At 47.7% G+C, this 19,779-nt stretch overlaps 1 protein-coding gene across 4 annotated transcripts; it reads right to left on the bottom strand.

Annotated features, from left to right (window-relative positions):
- Window positions 1-4,728: 4,728 nt before the first annotated feature.
- CXCR2 (C-X-C motif chemokine receptor 2) lies at window positions 4,729-19,602 on the bottom strand. 4 transcript variants are annotated; one of them, XM_025441983.3, is made up of 3 exons: window positions 19,526-19,602; window positions 14,519-14,603; window positions 4,729-7,959 (listed from the first exon to the last, which is right to left on the bottom strand). In XM_025441983.3, exon 3 carries the CDS (start codon window positions 7,932-7,934, stop codon window positions 6,858-6,860), a length of 1,077 nt encoding a protein of 358 aa, XP_025297768.1. In that variant the 5' UTR covers window positions 7,935-7,959; window positions 14,519-14,603; window positions 19,526-19,602; the 3' UTR covers window positions 4,729-6,857. The 4 variants fall into 4 exon arrangements, with proteins under 4 accessions (XP_025297768.1, XP_025297769.1, XP_048962542.1 ...); XM_025441984.3 differs by lacking the exon at window positions 19,526-19,602 and adding an exon at window positions 14,799-15,721; XM_049106585.1 differs by lacking the exons at window positions 14,519-14,603; window positions 19,526-19,602 and adding an exon at window positions 12,892-13,290.
- Between the last annotated feature and the right edge of the window lie 177 nt (window positions 19,603-19,779).

Below are 19,779 nucleotides of genomic sequence, written 5' to 3'. Positions count from 1 at the left end.
AGAAACGTACCCACAAAGCCTAGCCTCCTTGTCTGTAAGGAGGCCAATATGAGTGTTGCCTGGCATGCCCCCTCCATGGGTGGGCAGGCCTCAGTTCTTGCATTTTTGAGAAAATCCCACCCCAATCAAATACACTGAAACAATATAGAAGTGTACGAATTAATCCTGAATATTACTCCACCCTCCAGCTCTCTTTAACTATAACTCCTTTCAACAACTCTGTGTATTTTCTCCCAGATATTTTTCTGAACATTTATAAACCCACATATATTGTTTTTTACACAAGTGGATAGGCCATTTACTATACACTGTCCTACTTTTCCTTTTTCATTAGATATTATTTCTTAAAGATCTTTCCATGTCCACTCATATAACTACCTCATTATTTTTTAGAGATTTTTTTAACAGCTTTATTGGCTATAATTTACCTACTATAAAATTGATCCACTTAAATATACCAGGCAATAACTCAGCAATTTTATAGAGCTGTGCAATTACGACCATAATCCAGATTTAGAATATTTCCATTGTCCCTAAAAGAGGCCTCGTGCCTGTCTGTAATCATTCCTTGCTCTCCTCTCCAACCTACAAGTCACCCGTCCTCTGTCTCTGTAGGTTTGCCTTTCTTTGAGACATTTTATGTCAGTGGAATCATACAACATGTGGTCTTCTGTTCTGGCGTTAGCCTTGTGTTAAAACCACTGCATTCAATGTATTCCATGGCATGGATGCTCCTTCATAGTTTATTGGGCCCTTTCCCTCTTGTTGAATATTTAGGTTGCTTCTAAGCTTTGAGTTTTATAAATAACACTGTGACAAATATCCTGTATACATTTGTCTACCTATGTGGCTATTTCTATAGGATGGGTTTCTAGAAGTATAATTCCTGGATCAGAAGGTGTGTGTACTTAAATACATATGATCAGATTGCTTTCTCTAAAGGTTGTAACTATTTACCCTACTACAAATCTGGGTGATAATATTGTCTTCTAATTTGGCGGATTTGACCCCAAAACCATAGGAAGTAGTAGCCTCCCCTTGACTCCCTGCAGTTGCTCCTTCAAATGACCAGAATTGTCTCTTTGTTCTTCCAATAACTTTCTTCATTAGTTTTTCCTTTAATTTAATAATTTAAAAGCATTTTTTTATGGTGACTAGGATACATGCTACAGGTTGTAGAAAACTAATGTTTATGCTTTAAGAATAATAATACAACAAATCCCGGGTGCCCATAATCTAGGTAAAGAAAGAGGATATTACCAGTACTCTCAAAAGCCCCAGTGTGTTCCTCCCTGGGAGATTCAAACCCTAAATAAACATTATCCAAACTTTGGCTGTGATCCTTTTTTAGAGTCTGCACGCACCTGTTTGTGTGAAAGATTTTCAATGAGTCAATTTGATTAAGCTGATACAATGTTTCATCAGATTCCCTCCCTTTCTTGCCTAGTTCCACGTTAGTGTCAGCCAGAAGAGACTTGTGTGAGCTTTGGAAAGTGGAACAGAAGCTGCCTTCTTTTTATGTTCTGGAAGGTCAGGGCAAGGCCCCGGATGCTGTTCTATGCTGTCCCTTATTTGCTGGCTCCTCTCGCTAGTGTGGGGCAGCAGCTGAACGGGCCGCACCTCCTCCTCCTGAGCCGGGTGCATTCTGACCTTCATGAGGTTCCAGCTTGTCCCCACTACAGTCTGCTTCATGTGATCTTTCCTTCTTGACTATGTTCTGCCACTTGCAGGTCCCAGCACCAGAAACAAAGACAACAGCCCAACCTAGACTACTTAGCCAGCTCCCACAGTCCCATACAGTCAAATCCCTATAACAAATCTCTCCTCCAAATGGTCCTGCTTTTCTTTTCTTTTTTTTAAAAATTTTAAAAATATTTATTTATTTATTTATTTATTTATTTATTTATTTATTTATTTATGATAGACATAGAGAGAGAGAGAGAGAAAGAGGCAGAGACACAGGAGGAGGGAGAAACATGCTCCATGCCGGGAGCCCGACGCGGGACTCGATCCCGGGACTCCAGGATCGCGCCCTGGGCCAAAGGCAGGCACTAAACCCCTGAGCCACCCAGGGATCCTTTTTTTTCTTTTTTAAACATTTTATTTATTTATTCATGAGGGACAGAGAGAGAATGAGAGAGGCAGAGACATACGCAGAAGGAGAAGCAGGCTCCCTGGGAGGAGCACGATTCAGGACTCAATCCTGGGACCCCGGGATCATGACCTGAGCTGAAGGCAGATGCTCAACCCCTGAGCCACCCAGGGGCCCCAGTCCTGCTTTCCTAATTGAACCCTGTGTGATATGGCATGTGTCCTCAACAGAGACTTTAGTTTTGCTTGTCTTTGAATTTTGTATTGGGCTCCAATCGTCTCTTGTTTTTAGAGAAAGAGTGTGTACCTGTGCGGGTTTGCAAGTGGGGAAGATGGGCAGAGGGAGAGGAAGAGGGAGAGAGCAGAGCCCGTTGTAGGGCTCAATCCCACGTCTTGAGATCATGACCTGAGCTGAAATCAAGAATTGGATACCCAGCCCAGTGAAGCACCCAGGTGCCCCTTCCAACTGTCCCCTTAACTGTCTTAGCTACCAGCTTAGAATAAGGTAACCCCCTCTGAGCTTGCTCTCAAACCTGGGCCCCAAGCTGTTGGCCCTTAACTCCTTCAGATGAATGTAGGCCCTGAAGAAGTGGACCGGTCCCACCTGTATGAGTGGAATGCTCTGAGGGGTTCATATAGATATCTTCCCATCTATTTGTAAGGTGCCTGAAGTGTTACCACTAGAAGAGCAAAATATCTGGAAAAATGAACCACCCTAGGCATTTTTATTCCAGCTCTGCTACTACCCAGCCATGAGATCTTGATCAAGATGCTTTCCTTGGGCCTCAGTGTCCTCATTTGTGTATTGCAAGGGTTGGCGGGGGTGGGAGGGATCCCTATACCTCCTCTGGCTCTGCAATGGCAGGGTGGCGGTTTTCCATGTACGTCAACGTGTGATGAACTTCAATGTGACATGTGCAAACTGGGGGCACGTCCTCGTATCACCCAAGAGACACTGGGGGCTGTCCCTGTTTCGTGAACAAAGGGAGCCCATTCCTGCAGACAACGAGGAGGGATTGTGTTGCAAACTCAGGAGACAGAGAGAGACGATGGAGGGTGTTCATGTAAGAAGGGGAGTGTGTCTCAGAAGCAAGAGGCACCAGCTGAGACTGAGTGGGCAGATCCAGGCAGAAAGGAGCTGGGCCCTGACAGTGGGACTCAGGCCTGGAAACATCGGAGGGAAGGAAGAAATCAACAACTCAAAGACAGGCCCTGGATGTGCCTCCTCCTAGTGATGGCTGGGTTGGTAGGTTAGTTGTGCCAAGACTGTCTTTATGTGAGAGAAGGAGGGAGGAAGGAAGGGAGAGAGAGAATGAGAGAGAGAGAAATATTAACAGAGTTCACGTAAGTGCAACTCAATCTCTGCCTCATTGCTCCTGGGCTTATTTTATTCTCTTATTTTCCTTGGAGAAACGTGCCTCCTCTAGCCCTTGTTATAGGAGCAAAGAGCAGAACCAGAACCAGAGTGAAACTTGGTCTGGCCTCCTCCCACTGACAATAATCTCAGCGAGCCATCTGGCCCATCCGCCCTGCCAGGTCAGAACACCACTGGTCCCTCTGGCAACACTGGGTGTTCCCTCTAGTAAATACACTTTCGCCTGCCTTTCCCACCTGCTGAATCAGAAGCTGTTCTGAAGGCTTGGCCAGAGCAGCTCAGTCAAGCTTGAACCTGAGCTCAGCACAGTGCCTGGCACAGAATGAGCTTGGAACAAGGGATTATTGTGGCCGGATTAATCCTGTTTACATTTTCATGAGCTAGGAGTGGTAGATACCTACCCCTTGAGTCCTCCAGCTCCGAGGTTTGCTCCTGCCTCCCTGGACAGGCCTCCTGTCAGAGCCACAGCAGCTGTCTCTTTGCTTTAGTGGTTGGAGAGTTGTTAACAAGAAGGGGACCAGAACCCAGTAAAGTTTGGGGGCTTTGCAGCTGAATCCCCTCTGCCACTGTACTTCCTCAATAGGCTGCTCAGAGCCCAACCCCCTCCTGTCAAAGCCCCTGCAGGGAAGAGGCCTGTGAACAGGAGCCCTGGGATGGCAGGCCCTTAGTAAATACTGCCCAAGCAATGAGTCAAATCGTTTGTTTTGTGTGGAAATCATTTCCCTATTCTGCAAGGTGTGCTTTTGTCAATCCTGAATGATGGGCTGTGTGTGTGTGTGTGTGTGTGTGAGAGAGAGAGAGAGAGAGAGAGAGAGAGAGAATTTTGCATGGGAGAGAGAAGAGAGTGAAGACTCAAAGTAGGGGTTGCTGGTTGAGCTCAGCAGAGCTCTCTGATGTCCTGCTCCCCAATCCTGCTGATTTGGTAAACACGTTGAACCTTCTAATCCCACCCTTGACACTGTTGACTATGATTTCACCCAAAGACACAAGAAGCACTAGATGATCCTGGGACCCAGCGGTCCATAATACATGGCCAGTGGTAACAGGCTTGGGCTGGGGATGAAGGAGGTAGAAAGGCTGGGCTCTCTCTCGACTTCAGTCCTTCTCTCTGAGTACTCAATAAACAGCAAAGAGATTTATTTATTGTAAATAAACGTACATTCGGGACCTCTGTTCACCCTTGCCTGACTTCTCTGTAGCAGTTTGGGTGCTTTTTGTGGTAAGTAATGAAATACGCAACTCAAAGTGGCTTACACACAAAAAAAGAAAAAAACAAAAGACATTTAATTATCCCCCCTGAACAAGAAGTTATAGGTAGATGGTTCCACAGTTACTTCAGTTGCTAAAAATTGTCTTTTTTTTTCATTGTACTAGGATACGCGCAACATAAAATTTACCATTTTTACCATCTTTAACTGTACAGTTTAGTGGCATTAAACACATTCACAGTGTTGTACAGTGATCACCCCTATCCATCTCCAGAAACTTTTCATCGCCCCCAGCTGAATTGTGCACCCATTAAACAATTACTTCCCATTTCCCCCCTCTGTCCAGTCCCTGGGAGCCACTGTTTTACTTCTTGTCTCTATGAACTTGACTATCGGAGGTACTTCAAGTAAGTGTAATCATACACTATTTTTTTTCTGGCTTCTTTCACTTGATATACTGTTTTCAGGGTTTATTCATCCATCCATCCATCCAGAATTTCATTCATTTTTAAGACTGAACAATATTCCATTGTATGTATATCCCACATTTTGTTTGTTCATCATCCTTTGATGGACATTGGGTTGTTTTCACCTGTTGGCAATTGTGAATAATGCTGCTATAAACATTAGTGTACCAACATCCCTTTGAGTCTCTGCTTTCAGTTTTTTTTGGAATATACTTAGACATGGAATTTCTGGAATCATATAGTAATTCTATGTTTAATCTTTTGAGACATTGTTTTCCATGGTGGCTGCACCATTTTACATTTCCACCAAGAGTGCACAAGGGTCCCACCACGTTTTCCATAATGTTACTGACACTTGTTATTATCTGTCTTTATTGTTGTTGAATTGTAGCAATTCTTTGTATATTGTGGATTGTAAACTGTATAAAATATATGATTTACAAATATTTTCTCCCATTCTGTGATTTTCCTTTCCACTCTGTTGATAGTGTCCTTTGATGCACAAAAGGTTTGACTTTCATGAAATCCAGTTCTCTGTTTATTCTTTGCTTGGTGTCATATCCAAGGAATCGTTGCCAAATCAATGTTATAAAACTTTTCTTCTACATTTCTATTAAAAGTTTTATAGTTAAAGTTCTCATGTGTAGGTCTTTGACCCATTTTGAGTTAACTGTTGTGTAAGGAAAGGGACCAAGTTCGTTCCTGTGTGTGTGGATAGCTACTTTGCCCAACACCATTTGTTGAACGACTATCCTCTCCCTATTGAATAATCTTGGTGCCCCTTGTTGAAAATCATTTGACCATTTATGCTTAGGTTTCCTTCTGGGCTCTTTGTCCTCATCCACTCCATCTGCCTCAGTGTGTTGAGCACACTTGTTACTTCTCTGTCACATCGTATCCTACAACCATATTCAAAGGCAAGAATGAACCAAGGATGTGTGTGTGTGTGTGTGTGTGTGTTTGTATGCGTTTCTCTTTTCAATCAGGAGTATTTCCCAGGAGTCCCTGGCCCCAGTAGACTTCCTCTTAAGCAATGGTGTGCTGAAGCCAGTTTGTACCTGCTTGTGAAAGCAGCTCATTACATTTCCTAGATTTTTGTGAGCTGGTTGCCAAACACTTGAAAACCCTTGAAATCACCGTGGTGGGGGCATTTACACCAGGTCACCTGGCAAATGCTACAGACCAAGATTTCTTTCCCCCAGTAGAGTGGTTTCCCAGCACACCATTGTCCTGAAAGTTCAGCAGTCAGAAGTGAATGACAGGGCCACTCCTAGCTTAAGGGAGTCTTTAGAAGTGAGTACCTGTCCTTTTCAGCCTCTCTCAAGGGAGGAGGGCTTTGCTGGCAAGCAAGAAAGGGAGAGTTGGGGCAGCTACTAATGTCGCTTGCCACTAAAGGCTCCCAATGGTAGGAACTTTCTGGTGTCATTTAAAAGGATATCTTTTAAACATCTTTAGCTGCCTCAGAGAACAGAGTGCTGTGGGCTCAGTGAGCTCTAGCAGCTGACACTGTAGCTATAGTAAGGGGTGGGGCAGCAGGGCAGGCTCCCTAAACCATACAATGGGCCTGAAAAGGACGTGGCCCCAGCAACTCCCTGGAACCACAGCTGGGAGCTGCCTTGACACAGAGACTGTGAACAGCCAGTGGACATGAGGTTTGGAACGGGATGCTGATGGCGAGGGAGAGCCCTGAGGGACTGCAACCGGGGCAGGGGGTGCTTAGAAAGTAGTAGAAGTGTTCGCTGAAGAAGAGCCAACAAAGGAAGGCCTGCTGTCCTTGGGCAGGTACTCTTTGCTGATGAGCCCATGGAAGGCCATGATCTTGAGGAGTCCATGGCGAAACTTCTGGCCAATGAAGGCATAGATGAGGGGATTAAGGCAGCTGTGGAAGAAGCCCAGAATCTCGGTGGCATCCAGGGCACGGCCAATGTCATTGCGGCGCTGACAGGTCTCCTTAATGGCCTGGAGCCTCATGAGGGTGTCTGCGACCAGAACCAGGTTGTAGGGCAGCCAGCAGAGCAGGAAGACGAGCACGACAGCAAAGATCACCCGCATGGCCCGGTGCTTCTGCCCCATGTGGGCCTCAAACAGCGTGCGCAGGGTGAGCCCATAGCAGAACAGCATGATCATCAGGGGCACGATGAAGCCAAAGGTCTGGGGCAGGGCCCGCATCACTATCCGCAATTTTGTTGTATTGGCACCCATGTCCTCGTAGCAGACTGGGCTGGAGTAGGGGGGATTGATGGCCCTGCGGAAGACGAAGATGGGCAGGGACAGGATGAGGGACAGGGCCCAGATGCCTAAGCATATGAACTTGACCCAGTGCCTCTTCTGGGTCAGCGTGCGTGTGGCATGGACAATGGCCAGGTAGCGGTCCATGCTGATGCAGGCCAGCAGCAGGATGCTGCTGTAGAAGTTGACTTCCTTCAGGAGCGAGACAATCTTGCACAGGGGTGTGCCAAAGATCCAACCCTTTACCTTGGAGACAGCCCAGATAGGCAAGGTCAAGGCGAAGAGCAGGTCAGCTATGGCCAGGTTCAGCAGATAGACGTCGGTGACAGAGTGACTGACCCGACTGTATAAGACAACCATTATGACTAGGGAGTTTCCCAGCAGGTTCAGCACAAAGACCAGGACATAGATGACAACCACAGCATACTTGTTGATGTCCAGAGATTCTGGCCTGCATGGGGCAGAGTCTGCTGGAATTATGGGCATCTCCGTGTTGTAAGTGTAATTATCAATATCACCGAAGAGATCCTCCAGGCTGTAATTATCCCAGTTAATGTATTCCATATTGGAGGGAAGCTTAAATCCTGGCCTAGAGAAGAGAGATGAGAGTTACTGCACAATAACGTCTCCCCAGATTCTAGCCTGTTGGTCCATGAACCTCAGACGGGATCCTCTGCCTTGCTTATGTGTTACATGGAAGCAACTTTCACATTAGGAGATGGTCGTGGCTCTAGATTATGAGCCATATTTAGGGATAAATGGTGCACTACACGAAGCACACAGTTCCCTTCAAAGCCAGAGGGGTTCTGAGCACTTTCCATGACATCACCATCCCCTGAAACATTGTTGAAACCTCCCTTCAAGCAATCTCTACAGAACATGTCTTGGGTTCTTCAGTGGTAAACATCTCTGGCTGTTGAGGCTGAATTTAATGTCAGAAATATGAGGTGCTATTCAGTTCTTGATGTGGGGGATTAAGCAGGCAATCAATTGGGTTTGACTGCTAGAAAAAGATCGAGGCTTAACCACAAAGCTGAAGGGGGAGTCCCTTTTTCCAACTTTCTGAAAGTCATAAAGAAGTATGTGGGAAGACAGATTGAGCGGTAACAGCATAGAGGTATAGGATACCCGAGCAAGAAGAGAGCTTACTTACAGCCCAGCATTTTTCTTTCAGGATGCAGGAGACCCACTGCGGGAATATTTGTGCAGTTTGAAAAAAATATTTTAAAAATCCTAAGCAGGTGGCTGACTGATTCCTCAAGTGCATAGAAATATAATGGACTGTGTTGGGACCTTGGAGCGGCCACGTCCTGCCATGAGGAGGTGAGCATAGAAAGCCAGTGTGCTTCCAGCCCTAGGAGGAGAGGCAGCAGGAAGCAGAGAAGACAGGGGGAGAAACCCTACCCTTGTTTTAGTGGCTTTTCAGTTCTGGTGGGGACACTTTCTGCCCTGCCAGTGAGTGCCTTCATCCATCCCTGACTCCCCAGGACCTCCAGGCTACCCCCAGGTAGACCGACTTCTGTTGGCTTTGCCCTCGTTATAGGGATAGCCCAAAGGCTGCTTCTGGGGAAGCTGCTGTCACTCTAAAATATTAACTAAGTTTCCAAAGAGGAAGTAAATTAAGGTAAACCAGATTGGTTCCTTTTGAACCACAAGATATGTCACCATCGTGCCATTTCTTTATAACAAGGTATGACCATCCTGGGACCCTATGCCAGTCTGTAACCCACCTCAACATGGAGTTAGTGTTAAAGAGAAAAATATAAAGTAAAACAGTTCCAGATTACTTCAACACTCTATGATAGGATCATTGTCACAAACCAAGATGGACAGTAATGATGTTAACAGGGATGTGGAGCATCGGACCCCTCATCCATCATGAGTGTGGATGTAACAAGGTGCAGCTACTACTTTGGAGAACAGTTTGGCAGTTGTTCAGAAAGTTAAACATAGTTACTAATGACCCAGCAATTTCACTTCTAGATATGTATGCAAGAGAATTGAAAACCTACGTCCACACGAAAGCTTGTACACAAATGTTCATAGCAGCATCATAGTCAAAAAGTGGAAACAATGCAAATGTGCATCAACCAATAAATGAATAAACAAATGGGATCCCTGTGTGGCGCAGCGGTTTGGCGCCTGCCTTTGGCCCAGGGCGCGATCCTGGAGACCCAGGATCAAATCCCACGTCGGGCTCCCGGTGCATGGAGCCTGCTTCTCCCTCTGCCTGTGTCTCTGCCTCTCTCTCTCTCACTGTGTGCCTATCATAAATAAAAAAAAAAAAAAAAACAAATAGAGGTATGCACCCACAATGGACTATTCAACCAACAAAAGGAACGAAGTACTGATATATGCCATAATGAGGATGAACCTTGAAAACATTCTTTCAAGGAAAAAAAAAGCCAGACATAAAAGCCTTCATCCTGGGGTGCCTGGGTGGCTCAGTGGTTGAGCGGCTGCCTTTGGCTTAGGTCAAGATCCCGGGGTCCTGGGATCGACTCCTGCCTCAGGGTCCCCCCATGGGGAGCTTGCTTCTCCCTCTGCCTGTGACTCTGCCTCTCTCTCTGTGTATCTCTCGTGAATAAATAAATAAAATCTTTAAAAATACAGATAGTAAACAACCAACATCAACAACAAAACTCCTGAGAAGCTTTTCTCTTTAGCAGAAGAAAGTCTGTCACTGTTGATGACATATAGCAAAGAAGAAAGCGGAGTCCACTTAGGAGAAACTGTGAAAGTAATGGCCTTTCCCCTAGAGGGATGGAACCCTTAGTCTAGGTGATGGGGGCCAGTTAAATCAGCTTCTCAGCCCGTAGAGACCACAGATAGAGCAGACTCCATCAGTCTGTGAATCTAGAAAGATCTGTTTCGGGGGTGGGGTTGGGTGGGGAAGGGGGGAACCCTGTCTAGCCAGGAGGATAAGGCGATGGTGGGAGAGGCTGTAGTACAACTGGCTCAGCCAGTGTTGTTGGTAAGACCTGCGACAAGTCACTAGTTCTGCAGTCCCATGGTCAAGAGGATGTTTATCCCAGGGTTATGTCCAGTGAAGTTACAAGGTCAAGGGCGGGTCGCCTCTGGGAACAGATGATCAGAGATGCTCTCAAGGGAAGAAATGATCTAAAAGAAGGCTCACTTTTGAGAGCGGGTGCAGAGCATGATGGGACAGAGAGCTTGTGACCAAAGAGAGGAGAACCCCATTGGTATGAGCAATGACCACGGGAAGGCGAGGCTGGGGTGGCGGCCGAAACTGCCCTATCAGCAGACAGCAGCAGCTGTGATACTTCCCTGAAAAGCTCTAGTCCTGGATAATCTAGTGCTCAGCTATGAAGTACATGGGCACGAAGCATCAGCTTGAGGGTCCAGCGGGAGACCCTGCAAGTCAGGGCAGGAGGTAGAGAAGTCAGGAAAGAGAAACGGGCCAGGGCAGTGACCTCTAACCCCCAGGAGGGGACAATGCTTTGTGGATGCTCGTTGGTTCCTCAGTTTACCAATCTCTATGGAGGACATGTTGATAGTGAAAGGGAGAAACTAAGGGAAGGGAGTTGACATATCTGAGGTCAGCTTTGTACTCCTAGGTACATGACCTCCCTGGAGGGTTACAGGTGGGTATGAGTAGCCTCCATTCACAGGTGAGAGGACAGGCACAGAGAGGCTCAGAAACCAGCCCCTGGTCACACAGTTTGCGAATGCTGCGGTCAGGATTCCATGTGGGTGTGGACGGCTCCACAGGCTACTTCCACTCTACAGACAGAGCTGCTTCGAAAAAAAAAATCACACCTCGTATGTGAAATGTATTTGTAAGCTGAAGTTTTCGAGAGCTCAAGAAGTCAGGCTGTATACGATCTATTCCTATCATTTGATGTTTTGTGCATTGCTCTCTTAGCTTTTCTGTAGGCCCAGAATGAAAGAAACGGCCCTTGTAGGAGTGATAAGCCAAACACCCTTGCGCTGGCTGACTCCTATGGACCCCCCTGGTCATGGTCTTGGTGAGCAAGTGGGAGATTCCCTCATTGAGTGAAATGGCCAGACCCTTACTGACTCACGGCCGCTCAGAAACTCCATGCATGGGATGCTTCTAATTTAATTTTATGAAAATGCTGTACCATTATCTGTAGAACGGAGACATTTACAAGATCCCAAACACTGAAGTCAATCTTTTCCACAGCAATAAAAAGTGCAGTCATTTTAATACAATTCTAGCATTCTTTCTTTCTATAAATATCACCCACGCATATTTGCATTTCATAGAGGGGAGGAGGGACTAGGCAATGTCTGGCCCTTCCTCAGTCCCCATCCGAGCCAAACAAAGCAGGATAGCTGGTGGAATCAGGAAGGGAAGGGGGTGGGCAGAAAGTTGCCCTGAGTGGTTGTCAGAGAGAAGGGTAGGGAAGAGGGGCAGAGGCTCTCCCTTCAGGGTAGAGAGGTCTCAAGAGGAATGAAGCCCACCCCAGGATGGGGAGAGATGTCTGGGATAAATGGATGCTGGGTGTTAAGGGAGACAGAAAACAAGAGATATTCTGGAAGGTGAGAAGGGCAGATGTTCCAGGACTTACCAGGAGTCTGGGCCTTTCACCTGTAGGACTCGTCCAGGAGAGCAGATGTGCCTGACTGACAGGGTGGTGGTGGTGAGAATAGAGTGGAGGAAGTGAGCGGTGGATTAGATTGCTTAATTCTGGGGTGGAGTCCTGAGGGTGCTGGATGTTTTTGATAGCTTGAATAATTAATTCCCGGGTCAGTTTTTGGATCACCAGTCATGTGATGGACTGGGAGAGTTCCCCATGGGTTAGAGACCTGCGCTGTTTTCTAGCCAATCTTTCCATTTCACAGATGAACAGACTGTGTGGCCCCCACAAAAGGCAGTGGTTTGCCCAGGATGGCATGGATTTCTCTCGTCTTTGCCCTGGTCTCAGCAGCCCCTGGCTCTCAGCTGCCTTGTCTGAGTCTCCCCTCACTCCAGCTGCCTTGGGCTGCTCCCCTGCTCCGAAGCCGGCAGCTCTCCTGCTCTTGAACATCTCCGTCCAGGAGAGCAGCTCAGCAAGACTGACAAGAGATGGAACTGGGCCTAATGCCTCCTTCCTGTCCCCACCCCCTTCACTCTTAAACCTCACAGATTGCTTCTCCCGGTCACATCCCTTTGAGAACACCCCCCCCCCACCACCACCACCCGCCCAGGGGCTGCACTCACTTCTCTCATCTTTCACTTCCCTGCCCAGCCACCTGCTCTGACCAGGAGTCCCTCTGAGGTCACTTCTCTTCTTCCTTGGCTTGTACCCTTGGGCTCCGGGCTGCAGAGGCTGCTGCCTTTGGAGCCAAGACCATCTAATTTGGAAAGAAAGCCTTTTGGGAAAAATTCGCATCTTATCCAAATCCAAACATATTTTCAAAAACAGTGTTGAGTGACGTTAAGAGTATATTTTTGTCACATTTGCTAATGATGACAGGGGAAAGGATAAACGCAGGCAGGACAGTGAACACTGATGCCCAAGCCCCCACCCTAGCGAACAATGCCTCCACTCACCCCCTCCCTGCCTCTGGCTCCGCCTTGCTCTCCAGGGCCTGCAGAGTGCTCCAAGCCCGCACAGGCTCAGCCAGGCTGCTGATCCCTAGGAAAGAACCTTGGAGTCCAACTGTTGAACAAACATTCTTGGTCACTTCTCTCTTTCCCGTGCTGGAGAAGAATGCAGTGACTCCTGGCCAGGCGCGGCTAAACCAGACCGGAGCCTCGTTATATTTAGAGAGAGGAGCATGAAAGCAGCGGTCAAGGACTCTGCTAGCCCAGCCACTCTGGGCAGGTGACTTTCCCTTCCTGAGTCTCAGTTTACTCATCTGTGAAATGAGGTCAATGATAGCCTCTAACTCGTCAGGTTGTGCTGAGGATTGAATGAGGGATTACCTGGAAAGCCCTTAAGACATACAGCAGGCGTGACATTAGCATTTATTGTCGTGATCTTCATTACTGATATTGTTTATCAATTAGTGCCACCATGTGCCTCCTACTGCAAACCCCCCTCCCCCCCCCCCCCCCCCCCCCCCGCCAAAGGAAGGAAAAGCAGCGGGTCTGCTTTCTTTTCTTTTTTTTTTTTTTGGGTCTGCTTTCTAAGCTGACTTCGATGTGCATCTGTATCTGCTCTGGCCTAAATAACAACGGTCACATTAGCTGTAAAGCTGGGTGCCTACCAGGGTCCAGCTTCTGGGAAAAGTGCTTTTTCAGAATTTGTACATATAGGGGCACCTGGCTGTCTCAGTGGGTGGAGCATGCAACTCTTGATCTTGGGGTTGTGAGTTCGAGCCCCACGTTGGGTACAGAGATGACAAAAAGAAAATCTTAAGAAAGAGAATCCATACATATTTAATCCTCACAAAAAGTCGTGAGGTATGCACTTTCTGGGTGAGGAAACCGAACCCTGGGAGTTAGGCAACCTCATCAGAGTGACACAGGGAACTGGGTTTCAGTTTTTAAGAGATGTTTTTACCTGACCTCAGATCCTGTATTCTGTTCATTGTAGCAAGGGGCTGGATCCCAGCCTCGGCTTTCTGAGCTCGGTTAGGAACCCCTCTATCCCAGACAATGGAATTAAAGGTGTAGAAAGGGAAGCTCAGATCTGACATGTCCCCGCCGGCCCGCTTCTTGATTTTTTGTTAGGTTGATTTCATCTCCCCTGCACCCACCACCTACATATGGATAGTGGGGTGAATAGAGAACCGGCTGGTTCTTCTGTTGATGGCAGGATGAGCTCAGACTACTCAATTCTCTCTGGACCTTTCTATTGGAAATGAGGCAGTTGCTCTAGATCTGTACTGTCCAGTAGGATAGCTACGAGACATACGTAGCTACTTAAATTTAGTGAAAATAGAACCAAAAATGTAGTTCCTCAGATCTACCAGCCACCTTTCAAGTGTTCAAGAGCCACCTGTGACTATTGGCTGCCATATCTATAGGGCAGTGCAGATGGAGAGCACTCCCAGTATTATAGAAAGTTCTTTCGTGTCATGTTGTCTAGGCGAAGGTTTCGTTCCCTTTAGCGCTAAGTTTCTGCAATTCATCACCTCAGTTCTCAGGGAACTCAGAGAGGAGACTGAAGTTGCAAAGTCACTTCCATCAGACATGTGTCCCTGGTGGCCCCGAGACGGAACAGCTCACTTACCTGCTATTTGACGTTCCAGTTGCTGCGGTGGTTGGCGTGGCCACTGATACCTCCTCTGTGGCTTGGGGCTTGGGAGCAGTCAGGGCTGTTGGGTGGGGGAAAAAGCAAAACAGACTTTATAGGGAAATGTCTGACCTGGGGTTGCCAGGGTGAATTCCTGGAGGCCCACCCGGGGAGGTGTTCCCTCCGAGGAGCAATGAGGTCTGTCCTGGGACTCTGACTCCAGGCCAAGGATCCCCCTGGAGATTCTGTGATGAGCACTGGGGTTTTTCACACCTACCTGTCTAATGGCTGCTGGAGGAGGCTGCCAGTCTGAAGGTGGAGGTGTGCTTGGTCCACCTCTGTCTCCTAGCATTTTGAACCTGCTCCTCTTTCTTTACAAGAAAGATACAGGCAACCGCAGCCCCCGGTAAACGACTTGCCTGCACTTGTTGCACACTTTCTTCCTTCCTTCTAGGGTCAGCGTGAGAAATGTCCCTCCTCTTTCCGGTGAATTCCGGCACTGGCTGTGGGACACATTGCCTCTCAGAGCCTCGAGGGTCTTGCCTCCTGGCCCTTCAGCCCCATCCACTGTCTCTTCTTCTGAGCCTGCTCATGTCTTTCCCACCTCCTTCTGCTGTAGGACCCCTCCAGCTACTACTCCCCCTGCGCCCTCCTCACGGGTGGGCTTCTGGAGAGAGCACCTGCTTCCACTTTGTCACCTCTTGTTCACACCTCAGCCCCCTGTAGCTAGCTCTGCTCAAACAGCTCTCACCAACAACGACCTCAGGCCGCGACCTCCAATAAGCCCTTTTCTTAAATAAAGCGGTTTTAATGTTATAAAAACAAAGCATGCATATTGTAAAGGACAGAGGCACCGCAAAAACACCTAAAGTCAAACTGGAAGGACCCCTTTCCATCCTTAGATTCACATGTTATCTCATGTCTGTCTTCCCAGAATTTCTCCCAGGCATACACCAACATGTTTTCCTTCCTTCTTCCCCTAAAACAAATGACATTTAACTAGTTGTATCATTCTGCACCTCACACGCTGTTAGGGACCTATTGTACATCGGTGCATATAAAGCATCGATGTACAATCTTACCCTTATCTTACCCTTTTCAATAACCCGACGTATCGTGATAAATTTGATAATGACCTCATGGATGAATATTTAAGTCTTGTTACAAGCTTCTTTGGACGTAGGTCTTTGGGGACTTGTATAATTGTGTAGCTGAAGTATCATTTTGCTGGGTCATATCTGTGCACATTTAAATGTTAATAAGGCTGTACCAGCTTCTGGTGACTACGCTTACGGTGGTGAGCATGGATGGCATAATGTACAGAATTGGCAAATCACTGTGTTGTGTACCTGAACTTAATATAACATTGTGTTTTGACTGTACTTCAATTAAAAAAGAAGACTGTATCAACTTCTCCTTCCGTTGGGGTTAATAAAAGGGCCTGTTACCCTATCTACTCATATTATCTCACATTTGTTAGTTATGTTAAAGTATTTCTTCCCAACCTGCTGTATGCCTCGTAACTACTGTATTTATGGGGAAATGGTTATTGTTCAAAGTCTCATTTGACCTCTGCAGCAGTTAATTCCACTGACCTCATTCTCTTCTTCCTTTTTTTAAAAATATATTTTTAAAGATTTTATTTACTTATTCATGAGAGACACAGACACACACAGACACACACACACACACACACAGAGATAGAGAGAGAGGCAGAGACACAGGCAGACACAGGCATGTCACGCAGGGAGCCTGACATGGGACTCCATCCCAGGACCGCAGGATCATGCCCTGGGCTGAAAGCTGCGCTAAACCGCTGAAGCACCCAGGATCCCCTAAAAAATATTTTATTTATTTGTTCATGAGAGACATAGAGAGAGAGAGGCAAAGATACAGGCAGAGGGAGAAGCAGACTCCCTATGGGGGGATCCAATGCAGGACTCGATCCCAGGACCTCAGGATCCCGTTCTGAGCCAAAGGCAGACGCTCAACCACTGAGCCACCCAGGCATCCCCTCATTCTCTTCTTATTTCTCCTAAGACTTAATCTCTTTTTGTGGCTTTAGTTCTCTATTTGTTTCTCAAATCTGGATGTTTCTGGTGGCTCTGCCTTGGTCTTCCCCCCTCCCTGCCCTCCCACCTGTCCCCTTGGCTTCAGCGACCACCCAATCAGTGCCAAGGTCCCCCACACCTTCTGCGTCTAACTTCCCTCCTAAACTCTCTGAAGCTCAAGCTCGTCATGCAGCCACCTCTTGGCGTTTCCCCTGAGGTCCCACAGGTGCTGCAAGCTCAGTTGGTAGAAAACCAGTCTTTTGGAATTCTGGCCCCACCCTCCCAGCCGGGCATCTGCCCAACCGGAAACCGCCTGCCCCTCACACACCCCTGGCACAAGGCTATCTCCTTAGCATCTCTCTTAATCATCTCTTCCTCACCGTCTTCACTGATAGTGTGAGGCAGCACTTTATTCTCTCCTGCCTAAACTTCTGCAATGTGCGCGCCAGAGCTGTGGATTCCAGAGCTGGCTTGCAGAGCGTGGGCAAGTCCTTCAGTCTCAAGGGGTCTCCGTTTCAGCATCTGTAAGATGGGGCTAATGAAGCACCTACTACATAGTGTTGTCATGTGGATTAAATGAGCCTATGTTTAAAGTTTTTTATTTGAGAGCGAGAGCGAGCAAGAGAGAGAGCCCAAGCAGAAGGGAGGAGCAGAGGGCAGAGGGAGAAGCAGATTCTCTGCTGAGCTGGGAGCCCAACGTAGGGCTCATGGGAGCCCTGGGATCATGACCCAAGCCCAAGGCAGACGCTTAACCGACTGAGCCCCCCGGGTGTCCCTAAATGAGTATATTTATTAAGCACTTAGAATGGTATCGGGCACTGTCTGCTACTGCTGTTAGTATCACCACCACCACCACCACAACTATTCTCCTAACTGATCTCTGCCTCAAGTCTTCCCCCTCAAACCATCCTCTACTCCGCTTCTGGGACAAACTTCCCAAAGTATGCTCTTTTCCATTTATTTATTTATTTATTTATTTATTTATTTATTTATTTATTTTTAAAAGATTTTACTTATTTATTCTTGAGAGACACACACACATACACACACACACAGAGGCAGAGACACAGGCAGAGGGAGAAGCAGGCTCCATTCCATGCAGGGAGCCCGACGTGGGACTCGATCGTGAGACTCGATCCCGGGTCTCCAGGATCACACCCTGGGCTGAAGGCAGGTGCTAAACCGCTGAGCCGCCCAGGGATCCCCTCTTTTCCTTTTAAAACTCTATGAGGACCCACCTTGCCCTCAGAAAGAGTCAGTCTCCTGACCTGGGTACCTGGTGCCTCTGCATCTGATCTCGTGTTCATCTCCAGCCTTGTTTCAGGCCACACCCCCAGGACCCCTTAACTACAGGCCACAGAGAACTACTTGCAGTTCCCAAAGAGCTATTTGGTGGCCCCCCCAACCCCAGAGCTTGGCATACATTTCTCTTCCTCTTGGAACACCCTCCCCTGTATTTTTTGGTCTGGCCAACTCTCCTCTTTCCTTTAAGATTCAGCGGGGTCAGGGCCTCCATGGACTGCAGCCCTCTCTCTGTGCTGTCCACACCCCGGGGACTTATCTCTATTGTGGCTTCAGTTACAGGATTTGTAATCATCTGGCTGCTCCCTCCTCCCCACTGTGAGGTTCTCAAAAGTAGGGATTTTATATCTTTTATATATATCAAAAAATATTTAAATAAATATAAATAGATGATATATAAAAATAAAAATAATACATATAAACATATGACAAATATATCATAAAATCTCTGTATCCCCAAATTGATCACAGTGTGTGGCATCTCCTGGGTGCTTCATATAATTCTTTTGAGCACTAAATGAGTTGCCAAAGTGGGGGAGCTGGTGTACATTGGAGGATCTGAGTGACATCCGATTTCCCAGGGCATCCCCAGCTGTGTGTACGAACGAGGTCGCATCAAGAGCAGTGACCAAAGTTGCACCGGCTTAGACTCTCCATGCTCATGCAGGGCATCATCCTCCCATGAAATTCTCCCAGGGATTTGAGGGAGTCTGTTGGGAGTGTCTCCCAGGCATTCCTCTTGGTGCTGCTGTGCTAGACAGGCGCCCTGGAGTCACTGCTGAACGACTGGCGCCCTCGCGTTGCTGGGGGTGGCCTGTGGTGACTGGGGAGCCTTTGGCCAGAGCATCCCTAATCTTCCAGTGTCTCTGTGGAGCTTTGGTGCTCTTCCTTGGACTTGCTGGGGACTCTTTGGGGGGCAGTGTTGAACCAGTCTAGAGCCTGGTTGTCAGCAATGTCCTTCCATCCCTCCTGAATGGAGAGGAGGTCAAGCTCCTCCATTCCTGGCCCCTGATCTATCTTTCTTTCTTTCTTTCTTTCTTTCTTTCTTTCTTTCTTTCTTTCTTTCTTTCTTTCTTTCTTCTTTTTCTTTCTTCCTTCCTTCCTTCCTTCCTTCCTTCCTTCCTTCCTTCCTTCCTTCCTTCCTTCCTTCCTGTCTTCTTTCAGATTTTATTTATTTAATTGAGAGATAGAGAGCATGAGTGGGGTGGGGAGGGGCAGAGGGAGAGGGAGAAGCCGACTCTCCGCTGAGCAGGGAGCCTGATGCGGGGTTTGATCCCAGGACCCTAATATCATGACCTGAGCCAAAAGCAGATGCTTAGCCATCTGAGCCACCTGGGCACCACCCCCCGCCCCGATTTCCTTCTGATAAGTTCTTTTCCAGGAGCATCTTGCCTCCTCTTTGAACATTGGCTTTTGCTCGGTCTCCTCTCTCCCATCAGCTCTTCGGGCGGACCTGAACTCTACTCTGGAGTTGCACTAGAATATGAGGTCTTCCACTATAACGAGAACCTTGCCCTGATAAAAGTTTCTGAGCAACTCTGACCCTCGAGAAGGGACTGCTGTCTTTTAGGGTAGGGGTGATTCTATTGTCCTGATTGCTCCAGGGCCCCAGCCCTGCCCCCCTCCACTCCCTCCATTCCCTGCCCCTCACCTTGTTGCAGCCTTTGCTAAGGAGAAGTTCTCACCAGCTCTCCAGGGCAGGAACTGCTGTTGCAAAACTCTTGCTCCATGCAATGGTAATGGGATGCAACTCTGGGTGGCCCTGACCCCAGGAGGCGGTCCACAGGCGCTGGTCAGAGCCACAGGGTTGCCCAACTGCTACAGAGGCTCTGGCAGACTGTGTGAGGCAGAGGGGATGGAGATAACAGCACAAATGCCTGTTTGGGGCCTCAAAGTCTGCCCTGG

This window comes from Canis lupus, chromosome 37, assembly GCF_003254725.2.
Source record: "Canis lupus dingo isolate Sandy chromosome 37, ASM325472v2, whole genome shotgun sequence".
Classification (NCBI taxonomy): Eukaryota; Metazoa; Chordata; class Mammalia; order Carnivora; family Canidae; genus Canis; species Canis lupus.
The sequence above is the reverse complement of the archived record's forward strand: the minus strand, read 5'-3'. Positions and strand labels throughout refer to the sequence as shown.

Coding starts and splice junctions, on each gene's coding strand:
- CXCR2 (XM_049106585.1), bottom strand. CDS start 13,199: ATGAGTAAACTGAGACTCAGGAAGGGAAAGTCACCTGCCCAGAGTGGC. Junction 7,960..12,891: donor GAGCCAGAGGCAGGGAGGGG/GTGAGTGGAGGC, acceptor TCTCTTCTCTAG/GCCAGGATTTAAGCTTCCCT.